We start from the raw sequence: 14,275 nt of genomic DNA, 5'->3' as shown, positions 1-14,275 counted from the left end.
CAGAGACATTTGAGGAAGCATTTCAAAATCAGGAGTGGAATAAAGCTATGGATGAGGAGATTGTTGCATTAGAACGGAATCAGACTTGGGAGCTCGTCCAAAGCCTAAAGATGTGAAACCTATTTCCTGCAAATGGGTGTATAAGATAAAGCATCGCACAGATGGATCAATTGAGAGGCACAAGGCTCGTCTAGTAGCTCGGGGGTTCTCTCAACAATATGGACTAGACTATGATTAAACGTTTAGTCCAGTTGCAAAATTTACGAGTGTACAAGTCCTACTTGCACTTGCTGCTAACAAAGATTAGAACTTGTGGTAGTTGGATGTGAAGAATGTATTCCTGCATGGGGAGTTGGATCGGGAGTCACGGGGTCCATATTAGAGTTTGAAGTAGTGATTTTTTCTTGTTTGATTGGCTGATTAGTCTGATTTTGAGAAATCAACCAAAAATCAACTATTGAAATCATCCCTTTTTAGGGATCAGCTTTTTTTTGGTTATTTCCTGATTTTTAAATGAGTCCTTTTTTTGAGAATGACATGACATCCAACATGGTATTGAATAATAACTCTAATACAAAAATAAGCGCCCTTGAAAATCAGTATCAAACATACTCAAAACTGATATCAAACAACAAATTTTGATGATTTTTAAAAGATACTGTGATTTTTAAATAATTAACAAAGAGAAATCATCATCGATGCCAAACATCACCTAATTTCTCTAAAATGATTATGTCCATCTCAATGTCTACACTTCTATCGTTACACACTTTTTTTTGACAAGTTTCTGACTACCCAACACTCTGCTCTGTACAATGGGCTAAATATAATGATCTTAATTAGTAAATCATGTTTCTAATATATTGATGTTAATTAAAGCTAAATATAACGGACCAACCCTTGAAGAAATGAGATTAATATTTTCTGAAAGCATGTACAAGTGAAAGAATCGGATCAACCCAACTCCAATCCCAATCTGAACCAACCTAGTATTCACCTTCAGGTTGGATTGGGTTGGATTAAGGTTCATTACATCGTTTTGAATGTTGGGTTGGGGGTGTTCAAGTTCGAACACCTTCGTTTTAGAGAATTAAAATGCCTCGATTTCCACGATAATTTCAAAATCAAGCGATTGGCGGCGAACCAGATTCCACTGATTTCAAATATTCTGAAATCGAAATTGTTTCTGTTGGCGAACCTCAAGTTCAATTCGTCCTTCCACGACCGGTTGGTTATTGGGAATTGACAGTCAGGACTCAGGAGTCTTTGACTCTTGAGCGAGGCGTAATCCACTCTTCTTCTTCTTCTTCTTCTTCTTCTTCTAATTCTCTCTCTCTCCGATGAAATCCTCAAGGGTAAAGTTGGATTAGAAGTTCTAAGTTCTAAACTTCTAACCCGGCCATGAAATTGTTTGTTGGACTAATTGAGTAAAAAAAAAAAAGAAAAAGAAACTCTGGGAAACTGTAAATAGTTTTAATTAGTAATTAGCAGAAATACATTGAAAATATCATCAATATCTGAATCATTCCATTGATCAACATGAGTGATGTTCTTGCTTCGACGTTCGACCACATCGCCGAGGCTCAATCAACAATCTCTCGAGAGCACCATCTTCAATTCTAAAAGAAAAGAAAGAAAGCTGAAGCTGAAGCTGAAGCTGAAGCGGAGATTGATTGATTGATTGATTGATGGAGGGGTTTCAGACTTTCAGTCTCTACTGGTGCTAAGGTAGCTCCGGAAGGGAAGCCAGCCAGGTTTGAGGAGGTGGGGTTACAGTGCAGTAAAAGCAAAACTAATCACGAATGGCGTGGGCGTGCCAGCAGAGTAAGATGGTGATGCAACGACGTAGGATGTAGAACCGCGTCCTCTGCTGCTTCCCCATCGTCATGCACCGCCTTCCCAATCTCCTCGAAGCCTTCCCTATGCTGCTGCTGCTACTGATGCTGCTGCTGATCGAAGAGGAAGAAGAAAAGCTCGAGCTTTGGAGATCGCCCATCATCTCTTTCATTACTTCCTGACGATCGATGTCTGTCTAATGTCTACAGCTGAGGATGAGGACGAGGATTGAAGAGTAGTGATTGTGGTTCGGTCAGTGGATTGCTCTGTGTTCTCTCTTCTCTGTACAAGCGCAAATATTGTTCTACTGTTCTTATTGGCTCTTTAATATAATAAGCGATCTTGCTGTTTCCGGTTCTGAATCGAGAGTCTGCGACTGGTAGGAGAGTATGACAGGAGGTGGCGGCCGACTTACGTAGACCAGTGGCTCATTTGGTTTTCTAGAAGTCCTTTTTTTTTTGGTAAGTTTACCTTATAGTTTGTATTTTGCTAAAATACCCCTTATAGTTGGTAAGTTGCAATCTATTATATGAAAATAGTAATATAACCAATTAAATTAGATGTAAAATGTTTAAGGGCATGGACTTATGGTTGTTTATTCTAAAATTACCCCTAACATTTTTTTTTTGTATAGAAAATAAAAGTAACAAAATCAAGAAAAATAGAGTTGTTGTTGTTCATGTTTTAGTAGGGACAAAAATTGAATTTGTGTTTTTAGTTAATGTTGATTAAATTTATTTGAATGGATGTTAGTGTTAACACCGTGATTTTCAACTTTCATCTAATGGAAGGTCAATTAAGCAAATTGATTGTAAATTATAGAGGATGTTTTAGTAAAACACAAACTATAGGGTAGATTTTAGTAAATTAATGAAACTATAGGAGTGTTTTAGTAAATGACCCTTAATTCAATCAGATAGGCATAAAAATGACTAAAATACCCATATAATTATTTTTGACCAACATATTTATTTTCTAATTTTTTCTCTTTATATCAATTTAAACTCTTTTTGTAGTTGTTTATATAAAGTTTATATTGTTTTTCATGGAAACTGATGATGCACAATCCGGCCGGTCTTAGCGGTCAACAATCTTGCCTCTGAACTGAGTGGCAGGGGACCTGAAACGGAGGGGGTGAAGAAGCTCCGGGGGGAACCCGACGTAAGGGCTCCGAAGCTCAAGTTAGAATCTTTCAAAGGCAAGATAAGCCAGATAGCGCAAAAGTTAGCATACCTTGATCTTGGGGGGTAGGGAGCCTTTTATAACCACCTCGCGCACTCACTTCCAGGCTTCTGTCAGGTCGGGCATGATTATCTTTGAGTTCCTGCCAGTTCGGATGTCATCCCCTCTGGCAGGACAGAACCGCCACTGCTCCTTTTGCCGGAGCCGTCTCTACGACTGGTAACGACGGTGGCAGGTGGCAGTAGCAGGAGGCCGTTTGAAGTGCGGCTGTCAGGCATCAGATCCCAAATCAGTCAGGTGCGCCGCCCTTGGATACGGACGTCCTCGGTGTCAGGTACGTTTGGTCAGTCTGGTGTTTCGGAAGCGAAGTGCTGAAGTGGCGAGCGAGATGTCTTGAGTTCGGTTTGGGGAGTGTTCCGAGCTGCCATGGGCCAGCTCGGCTCACGGCTGTGGCTTAGAACCCGAGATAGTTCGGGCTCCTTGCAGGGAGCTCGGGTCCTCAGTAGGGAGCTCGGGTTCTTAATAGGGAGCTCGGACTCCCAGTAGGGAGCTCGGGTTCTTGGTAGGGAGCTCAGGCTCCTAGTAGAGAATCGGGTCTGGTGGAGTTCGGGCTCAGTAGTGAGTTTGGACCGTTACTTTCGGTGCTCGTTTTGGGCGCTCTGCTGCCCTGAGTTGCTTGCTTTTGTCGCGTGTCGGGCGATGGTGAGGTCGGGCCAAATTTCCCTTCATCAAAAACCAACATCAATAGTAATTGTATGGGTGTTTTGGACATTTTCATGCCTCTTATCAAAGAATTCTAACAAAGGGGTTTATTTACAAAACTGTATCAGAAAGTTTGAGGGACATAATTACAATTAAGAAACTCTAGAGGAGGTTTCAGAAATTTACCATTTTTTTTGAGAATATTTCTAGAAGCCAGAAGTCCATATTGAATTTTTGTTGTTAAGCATCTGTTGGCACACCCTGAAACCTTCTTCCTTGTTTTGTCATCTCTGGTGGGATCCTTATTAATTTTTAGCTGTCTAGAAAGTGTGTATGATGCTAAAACAAAAAATATTTAATTAATTTATTATAAAAACAAATATTTGGCTGATATATGAAATTTGGATTTGAACTTTTTAAAAATTTTGGTTAGTCTTACGAAAACTGTCTAAAATTATGAGAAAATTGGGTGTATAGGGAAAAAATAAGTGAAGGGCCAATTTAGATTTCTTTTATTAAATAATATAAAAATGACCTCTGTGAAACTTTGAAAATAAAAACTAGAAAAAAATAATAAATGCAAGATTCAAAGTATTGAAACAACCCTTTTAGACATATCGGGGTGTATTAATATTTTTAACCTTGGAGGAAGGAGCCCAATTTAGAATTTATTGTCATTTTTTAGATTTTTTTTTTTGTGTTTTTTTATTACTAATCGAATGCCTTAAAAAGTAAATATATTATTTTTTACATTTTAATTTGTTCTACTAATTACATTTGACCACCAAACGGAACCCACATGTTTTTTTCGAAGTCTAATAGTGACGTTCCCCCACCCCCACACAGGCACACACACTACAAGATAACCATATCATTAGAATCTAGGGAGTGTCAGAATTTATAGGTTTAAAGTACATTTGGGGTAGGTGTGTGTTTGGAATTGATGCCAATTCATGGACAGGTATAGGTGCATAGCTTGTAGTTTTTGGACGTTTTGAATGTTTATAACTGTGCAGTGGGAATCAGAAATCTGCATTGAGTGTATTCATACTTTTCCGTAGAATCTAATGATGCAGAATTACCAAAACATCCCTACATGGGCACAAGCAAGCGGTTGGTCCTACAGGATTAGGGGTGCAAGTTCCGTGGCTTGGGCCGGATAGTCAACCCAGCCCATCCCTAAGATTTGGGCTTAAGGGTCGAATTCAAGGTCAAGCCTGACCTCTTCAATTCAAGCCCAGCCTGTATCGTAATTTGATGCATTCAGTTCTGGCCCAGGTTGGGTATAGGAGTACAGGTTGGTCAATAAATTCATTTTAAAATCACACATGTATGTATATATGTAAATGCATATCTATATATGTACGTATGAATGTATATAGTTGGGTCAAGTTCAGGTTAGGACAAGGTTGGGCTGGGTTAATTAAATGCTAGACACCCATGCCAAACAATAAAAAAGCCCAAAGTAATGGATCAACCCAAAGACTAAAAATCCAAACCCAGTCCATATAAAATTTTGACTTAGATTGCTCCAGACTCGGGTTGAGGCCTCCCATGTTGCACCCCTAGGGGCCGTTTGATAACAGCTTTAGATGCAGAACTGAAATGTTTACTGTTTTGTCTTTTAGTGAAAAATGATACCTTCCTCTTGCATTGAAAACATGATACCTTCAACAACTCAGCTCACATGAGAGGATGATACATTATGAAACTTCAGCACTAAGAGAATGGTCAAATGGTTTTTCCTAAAAGAAATAAATCGTGCAAATACCTTGAGAGTACTATATCCAATCGTTCGTTGTGAACATCTATCTCCTCATTTGACATACAAACATTCTCAATGTTTGCAAGATTTTTGTAAACTGATGAACACTTTGGCGATCTTTCCAAGGCTGTGACCGCCAATAAATTATGATTAGCTTTTCAGATTGTTTTAAATTTGAAATACTAAGGCTCAGTTTGTAAAGAGTGCAAATACAAATATATACAACACAAATACATACAAAATGTACGGTTCTAAGCTCTATACATCTCGAAAAATTGCTTTAAAACGTTTTCTTACAATTCAATGCCACTAGGTGCTACATGCACCAAACAATAAAATATCACCCATAGATCTGAAAAATGACATATTGTCATTTTCTGATAAATGGATCTCACGTACCCTGAGAGAAACACTTATCATTTAAATGGCTCAACCAAAAAAATAAATGAGATGTTTTTTTCTATTAGATGCTTATTTGGTGCTGAACTAGTATATTGTTCTGAAAATTGCCATTAATACCAAAACACTAGGGGTTTTCACGATTTGGGCTTATTTTTGGAACTGAACTAGTACCATCGGTTTTTGGAAAATCGGTGACTGAAATCGAATCAAAGCTTATTGGTTAACCGGTTCGGTTTGTCAATTTTTTCGCTTTTTATATTTACAATATATATAAAGATATAATAAAAAATTAGAAATATATATATATATATAATATTATATTTTAAATAATAAATAATATATTTATATATATGTATATTTATTTAATTTATAATATATAAAAAATATATAATATACATAAATATACCTAAATTATGTAGAATTATATACATACCGGTCGATTCAGTTAACTGCAGATTTTCTATATTGATTAATTTAAACCGAATCGATACCTTCGATTTTATAAAAATACTGAACCAAAACCAAACCGATCGATTCAATTAATCGGATTTTCGATCCAGTTTGATTCGATTTTTTTTGCTCACCCCTAACAAACACCATCTTTTTAGTTGAATTGCTAGCTTCTGTCAATGTTTTATGATGTTCTATAGGCATGGATCTTTGGTATGGTGAGCTACGGTACGTGGACCACCAAAGTTCTTTTGGTCCCCAACACCCCTAAATGGTTGGTGGGGGCTGTTTTGAAACTTCATGTACAATTGTACATGACGCATGAAGATGGTGTGGGGTGGGGTAAAAGATAAATTGCAATCAAATATTCTTTGGTATACACTGCAATAATGTTGCACCACTACATCATTTTATCTGCAATTAAAGATCTTTTGTTGGTTTGTTGCCACAGCCCACAGGCCTTGAACTTACAAAAAAAAAAAAACTGCCCATTGAGTTGCAGAGACCAGACCTATTGGTTCTACTCTTGTAGAGGGGAAATATGAAACAAGGCCCACAAAAGGGTTGAAAATACATTTCTGCATACATGCACTACTTTGGTTCAGTTTTGTTAGTGTTTGATAAGAATGCATTTGTGTATTGACAATGACACCAAATACAAATTTCAAGACATGTTTTCATTCAAATTGAAAATAAAGTTTGCATACAAATGAATGTAAACTTTGCACTCAAAGTCAAAGTTTATTAGTGTTAAAACGATACAATATTGCGTACAGACTTGGAATTCCTATTTGCGCCTATCATAACTAAAAATAGTTTGGCAACAAAGTAAAATGGGATTCTAGTTGATAAGGAAAAATTTTGGGTCCTTATATAAATCTCCCCTAAAATTAATAAATATTGATCATAGATCTCTACTTCTTTATTCACTCTTGTAGTTATTAACTTGCTGCAAGAAAAAATGGAGAAGCCCAATCTTGTGTTTTTGCATTTTCCTCCTATGTATCTCGCTTCTCCACTTAGCATACTCGCAGACTCTTCCAACCCTAATTTCCATGCTTTAATAGCATTCAAAATTGCTTTAGATACCTCTAACATGCTTAGTAGTTGGAACCAAACCACCGATCTGTGTACCTGGTGTGGAGGAGGGAGATGAACAACTCAAATGCAAACAAGAAGAAAAAGTAAGAGGAAGAGGAGGAGAGAGAGAGAGACCAAAGGTGGGGAGATTTGTTTGGTGGTTTGGAGGAGGGAGATGAACAATATTTCTGCCCTTATTTGATAATTTTTTAAAAAAATTAGTCTAATCTAAAAACTATATCAAAAAAATTATTTTTATTGATATTAGGGCCCAAAAGTTGCCCTTATTAGCTAGAATCCCAAGGCTGCGTTTGGTTGCAATGCAAACACAAATATGTATACTGCATATTTACTCCCTTTTCGGTTCATGAATGCCAACACGGTTCAGATTTTAAACTGTTTTTGCAGTCATCTTGTTTGTTTGAAATCGATGCTAAGTGTGGGTCCCATCATTAAATGCTCCAACTACCTTATGCTCGAATGCCTTAACTTTGGTTAAAAGTTGATTATAAAAAAAGTTACAAAATTATATCAAAAAATCAGGTAAAATAATATTCTCTTTTCAGAGTACAAAAACGTCAAAAAATAATAATCATTACTTTTTTACATATCAAATAAATGCGAATCACACTATATAAATACCCCCAAGTAAAATTTATCCATGCAAAACTAAAACCAACTTTGTATTTGCACTCTTCCCAAACAGATCACGCCCACGGTGCGTCCGAGATGCAATCTCGGGTTAGTTGGTCTGGGTTGGAAAATACCCCACTTGAACCACCCGACCTAAACTATTAATTGGGTTGGGTTGCGCGTGTGCCACAAGAAGGAAAATTCATTAAGTTCCAACCATTTCCACTTGAATGTGAACATTTACTCGTATCTGTTAAAGTTCTGGACCTGGTAAGAGAGAGATAGAGAGAGAAAGAGAGAGAGTAGAGGAAGCTAACTAACAATCTACCCTCTCGATTTCAATTATGCCAATATACATCTTTCAGTCACAAGAAGTTATGAGGAGAAAAGGAAACCGGATCGATGGAAGAAAACAAAGGGTGCATCATCACCAGATATCGACTTCTATTTGAAGTTATTAATATGTACAGAATTGAAGCATTGAAAAGGTCCCCTTTTTTTCCAGTTGGTTGCCGTAAGCCAGGCCAAAGTTGGAGTAGTACTGTTGTTAGTCATGGAGAAGATATCGCGATCAATCTGATTGTAGCTTGTAATTTGCTAGCAGTGGCGTAATGGTGAATTCCAGTTGACGTTGTTCTTCTCCGGATAATCCTTCTGAACTTCCTCCGGAGGGATGAAGCAGTCGATTGAGAGCCCCGGCACATTGAACACAACGTCATCAATCGTCCATGCTTCCTCCATCCGCGTAATCACTGGACCCAGCTTCACGGTGTCCCCAAATCTGGCCAGGCTTGCGGTGGAGTGGCCGGAGTGGGCGACCATCACTCCGTCCACCGTTCGATAGTCTTCCATCGATGATCCCATGGTTGTCTCCCAGTACATCGGGCGTGAACCGGGCGACTGAATCCGTGTCAAGAGAGAGTCCTCGAGATACACCAGTAACCCACTTCTCTGGCTGAAGTACCCAAACATAACGTGTTTGATGATCTCTGCCGTGCTGTCGCTCCGATCGGCCAGCTCTGTATGGTCGGCTGACAGCTTCAACACAAAGCAGTCTTCACCGCTGATTTTCTTCTCTCCACTGTATTGTGCAGGAGAGAACACCGCTGCCACTGTTACAGGATCTAGACCCTACATATATCATAAATATAATATTATTACAACCCCCTGAGTTATTTGGGCTTGGCTCCCCCCTAGTTGGATGATGTGTCCCACCAAATGCAATTTTAACATGAGTTTTTAAATTTAGGGTTTAGAGGTTTGGGGTTTAAGTTTTAAAATTTAAGGTTTAGATGTAAAAAAATCAAGAGGTGGTTAGGCACTTTCAACCATGGTAGGAGTAAATAAAGTCCGAATTCTTTGATTGTTCATATGATTAGACTGTTCATGGATCGGGTTCGGGTTTGATTTTTGTCAAAATTCTAATGGGCTTAGCATGTAGCCTGAGCCTGAGACAAGGTAAAGTTGAGCCTGAAGTCGGGCCTACGAACAAGTCTATTCATCATTATTTGGAAAAACAAAAACAAATCATTTTTAATTGTCTTTTTCTTTTCATACAAATTAAAATGCCCAAATTCCAGACATTATGATAGAATGTGATGGCTGGGTGGACCCATATAGTTGCAACAAGTTTGGTAGATGATGATGATGATATTATCAGTGCTTTCAAAACTGGACTGGATTGGACGGTTGGACAGGAAAAACCGGAAATTGGTCATTTGATCAGTTCCGTTATACTCAAAAACCATTTTTGGCAAAAAATCGTTGATTTGGTCAATGAACTGTAGACCCAAGTGGTCAAACCGTCCATCCAAACAATGGTTTTTGACTGTTTTTTATTTTTTGTCGGAATAAGCTATTCAGACCGAACAGTCAGACCATTTGACCCAAAAATCAGAGCCCAAAACGGTTCCCTGTCCAAAGAGAGAGTTTATTAAAGTTGATGCAAATTATTGAAGTTTGTCAGGATTTGAAAGGTATGAGAGGTAAAAGGATATGAGGGTGTTCTCCAATGTGAATTCTCGTTGCCAGTTTCAAAAAAGAAATAAAAGATTGCTGTGAAAATAAGTTGTTTCTTGAAACAAAAAAAAAAAAAGATAGAAAACATGTTCTTAGCTATATTTGTGTCTTTTGTTTCCAAAACTAAAAGCAAAAAATTGTTCTTAGAATTCTAGTTTAAAGAGCATGTTAAAATAAAATCAACTTATTTTTATTTTTCAAAATAAAATTTAGATTTTTTATTGATATGGAAAATTCAAAATCAAATAAAAACAAAAACGTTCATGTTGTAGAATACCCGAGTGTGCCTACCAGTACCAGATCCACTCTCCCTTATAGGTGCCTATGCCCTGTTGGAGACCAATAAAGTGTTTGGAAAAGTACGGATAAACCGAATGCAGATTTCTGAATTTCACTGCAGATCTATAAACATTCAAAATGTCAAAACCCCCCCCACTCTATGCACCAATGCCCACTTGTAAATTAACATCAATTTCAAGCCGGCACCCACCTCAATTGTATTTTGGGCCTAAATATTCTGACCTAGGCTGAACCGTCATTCTCCTAAAGTATTCAATATTCCTACACTTTTTTCCTGCACTTGCTCATTATACTTTCGTTCATTCTATGACAGATGTACTATTACATGCATTTATAGTAAGCATGGGCATCTAAAGGTGTCAAAAGTGTGGGTAAAAGTGCAGGAGAATCGGGCTCGTTATGAAATTAGCGGGGAATTCCATCCCCAAGTTTTTCACCTGCTCTATCCCCCTCTCCACCAAAAAAAGAAAAACCAGTAATTTCGTAAGTTGGGGGTAGTTGGTCAGTAGGAAAGTAGACCAACTTTTCCATGTTCATGTTTTGGTAAATATGGGTTTTACGTTAAAATAATTTTTCTTTGATTCACTTATTTGGGTAAGGGATATCTATTTTAAAATAGATAAATTATTATTTTTTTACCTTAGGTGTGTTAAAACTAATGAGAAATTGTCTATTAAAAATGCTTTAAAATTTAAAAACGAAAAAAATACAAAGACAAAAATGATAATACAGAAAATTACTTTAATATAAAAAACATACATAAATTCAATCTATTCCTAATATGCGACTGCAAATTATTGTAAGGTTGGTACGAGGCCGGCTGACCAAATCCCAATTCATAAAAAGGAGTAAAAAAAAAAAAAAAAAAAACTAGCATAAAACAACATGTGTGACGATTGTTCTAGAAGCAAAACCAGCGCCGTGGGCATTGTCTGCCACCACGGAGATGTCATATTCATTGGAGGGTAAAACATAAGCAGGTCCTTCCTATTATGTCATTTGTCCTTTTGTTACAACCTAGAGAGAGAGAGAGAGAGAGAGAGGGGTTCGTGAGGCTAGCATCCACCCTCATCTTCTTGTCTCTTCTTATTCTTACTTTCTTAGGTGTAGACCTGGCAATTGGGTTGGGTGGATTGGGTTCGGGTTGGGTCAAGGTAATTTGGGTTGATTTTGGGTCAGCAGGTTGACCCATGACGCAACCCAACCCAATCCAGTTTTTCGAGTCGGGTTAAGTTAGGTCATTTTCACATTTGGGTAGTTAAATATGAAACCCTAATCCTATTTTTTCGGGTTGGGTTTAGGTGGTTTTCATTAAGGAGATGATTATATATGCATTTGGTTTCATTTACATTTTTTGGTTCAGCGTTTTTATTTTATTTGCTTGTAAAATTTAGAAAAATAATAATTATAACTATTTATAACAATTAGACAGCACTATACACCATATCAGCGTAACAATGAAAAAACACTACTTCCTCAAATGATAGACATGTACAAAAATCAAAATCCACTTTTACCATTTTCAATACATACGGAAAAACAAAAGAGGGGAACTGATAAAGTGGCACTGAGGCCACGAAACTAAATACGATGTGTGTGTTTAGAATTGTTAATGTTTATTGACAAAATGTTTTGTACTTAATTTATTTATCGATACTTAAGGCTCTGGCACGCACATAAACACACGCTCGTCATCGCTCATTGCTGACTAGCCCCGGGTCCCACCACTTTTTACGTTAACCACGTGCATTATAAGAGGGATCGATTACCAAAAAAAATAAATGGACCATAGCAACGGTGGTCTGATTGTCAATGAAAATCAATAAAGTAATGGTGGCCTGACGTCGAGTTCACATCTGCGGCTCACAAGGGGCGCCCTACAATGTCCCACAGCGCATCTCCGCCGTGTATTGAAAGCATCTTCCGAAGACTCGATGATGGAAGATATTTACAATACACGGCGGGGATGCACTGTGAGACATTGTGGGGGACGTGACGCCATTTGCAGTAGTAAAGTGGAGTTTGATTCTTCTAGTTGTGGGCTCGCTCTCATGCGGGCCCCTGCCCTATGTGTTGGAACCCTTCCAACGGTAGAAAATAAAGCCACGTCGCTCATGGTAGCATGGGTTACGTACGTGGCCGTGTTTTCCACCGGTCGATGGTGTCGTCGGATCACCACCTTATGTTTAAAAGGGATGGATGTTACATGCAGAGCAAACAGAAACAGAAGGTACGTACAGCGGTACAGAAGAAAAAAAAGGACGACTGAATGATAAAATTCTGTGTAGAGTGAGCACTCTAGAGAGAAGAAAAGTAGAAAGTAGAAAGTAGAAAGAATATTCCGGCCTAAAGATGGGAGTTAGTAGTAGTACTTGCCTGAAGTGCACGTCGGAGTGGTCGAACTCCTCCCTTGGCCGTGTGTGCACCGAGCCAGGGCGTGTGGCGCCACGCCACCTCCCCGTCGCTGCCGGCAACGACCTTTTGCCCGCCGACTACCAGCTCCACTAGCCACTTGTCCGGGACCATCTGCCATACCACGAAGCAGCCCTTCTGTGACGTCTTGGCCGGAGTGGTTACAGTTACGGAACCACTACTTGATCCAGGCTCTTCCGCCATCGCCATCTTCACCTTCCCGGTTGCGTAGATGCTCTTCACTGTCCCCTCTATTTTCCGGCACCCCGTCGCCGCTATGAAGTGCTGAATTATGTATTGTGCCGACGATGCTACCTATTGAGACATATAATCAACAGTTGATAAATTATCTTTTCTTTCCAAGTATAACCGAGCGAAAACTGTAAACTGTTTGGTTAATTACAGAGAGAAAGAGGACGAGAGAGAGAGAGAGAAGATCTGGGGAATTAACATTTAATAAGACTACTACTTACATCGTTGATGGATGGAGTTGGGTGGACGGAAAGAGGGGAGAGAGGGCAACCCAGAACACTCAAGATGACCTTGAGATCACATTTCTTGTTGAATAGAAGAGGGAATTGGTTCTTGAGCCAATTACGCCACAACTGACCTTTCCTTGAACAGTTTCTGGTGTCCTCTTCGTTGATGGGTTCTTCAGACAGAGGTGCAAGGCGACCCATTTGATCTGATCTTCAGCTGCTGGTTAATTTGATTGCAGTTGTTAGTGATGATTGTTGTAAGTCTTCTGCATCAGGAGGGAGAGAGGAAGTTTCCGAAGAAGAGAGGGGGAGTTGAATTGTTGAAGCTGAAGGTAAGGGGCCCCTCCTTTTGGGTGGGATTAAGTGAAGGAGCTTTTAAGGCAGGCAATACAGGCGAGGGGTCCATATCTTCATCCGGTGTAATAATGGCGTTTCTGGTAGTTCGGTAAAATTGGCAAGCTGTTTGAGTGCTTTGGGGGGTAAGAATTAAGAAAATCAGTGGAGATCCAGCACTTTGTATTTGAACTTTCTCCAACACTTCACTTTATTACCTACCAAAAAGATAATAAAACAACAAACAGTAGAGAGAGAGAGAGAGAGAAAGAGAAAGAGAAAGAGAGATTGGATTTTAAAATAAATAATGATCAGACTGAACATGTTTCAGGTGGGGATCATTCATTTCTCCTGTGACAAAGAGAAAATTTTGTTTGGAGGGAGTCAATTGCCAGACCCAGTGGACATGATCAGAATAATAAGCTAAGGTTGTGTTGGGTTTGATAGGAAATAAGAGAGAAACAGAAAGTTGTTAAGAATTTTACAAAATTTGTTAAGAACTTTCCCTTACCTTTCTGCTTCATCAATTTACTCTTAATTTTCTATCAAACCAAACATAGCCCAAAGATGCATTAATTGATTCCCCCAAAATGGTAGTTATATAAGGAGTAACCAATTAGAATCTGAGTGTCCGGATTTGATCAAGGCAAACCCACTAATTATTCAACAGCAGAGATCTCCA

At 38.6% G+C, this 14,275-nt stretch overlaps 1 protein-coding gene across 1 annotated transcript; it reads right to left on the bottom strand.

Annotated features, from left to right (window-relative positions):
• Nucleotides 1-8,340: 8,340 nt before the first annotated feature.
• On the bottom strand, nt 8,341-13,746 carry LOC104611107 (lipase (DUF620)). The gene is made up of 3 exons (XM_010278025.3): nt 13,255-13,746; nt 12,746-13,096; nt 8,341-9,181 (listed from the first exon to the last, which is right to left on the bottom strand). Exons 1-3 carry the CDS (start codon nt 13,459-13,461, stop codon nt 8,648-8,650), a joined length of 1,092 nt encoding a protein of 363 aa, XP_010276327.2. The 5' UTR covers nt 13,462-13,746; the 3' UTR covers nt 8,341-8,647.
• Between the last annotated feature and the right edge of the window lie 529 nt (nt 13,747-14,275).

Source organism: Nelumbo nucifera, chromosome 2 (assembly GCF_055504915.1).
Source record: "Nelumbo nucifera cultivar China Antique chromosome 2, China Antique-T2T, whole genome shotgun sequence".
In the NCBI taxonomy this organism is placed as follows: domain Eukaryota; kingdom Viridiplantae; phylum Streptophyta; class Magnoliopsida; order Proteales; family Nelumbonaceae; genus Nelumbo; species Nelumbo nucifera.
This window is presented reverse-complemented; position numbering and strand designations above follow the sequence as displayed.

Coding starts and splice junctions, on each gene's coding strand:
- LOC104611107 (XM_010278025.3), bottom strand. CDS start 13,461: ATGGGTCGCCTTGCACCTCTGTCTGAAGAACCCATCAACGAAGAGGAC. Junction 13,097..13,254: donor CAACTCCATCCATCAACGAT/GTAAGTAGTAGT, acceptor ATGTCTCAATAG/GTAGCATCGTCGGCACAATA. Junction 9,182..12,745: donor CACTCCGACGTGCACTTCAG/GCAAGTACTACT, acceptor TGATATATGTAG/GGTCTAGATCCTGTAACAGT.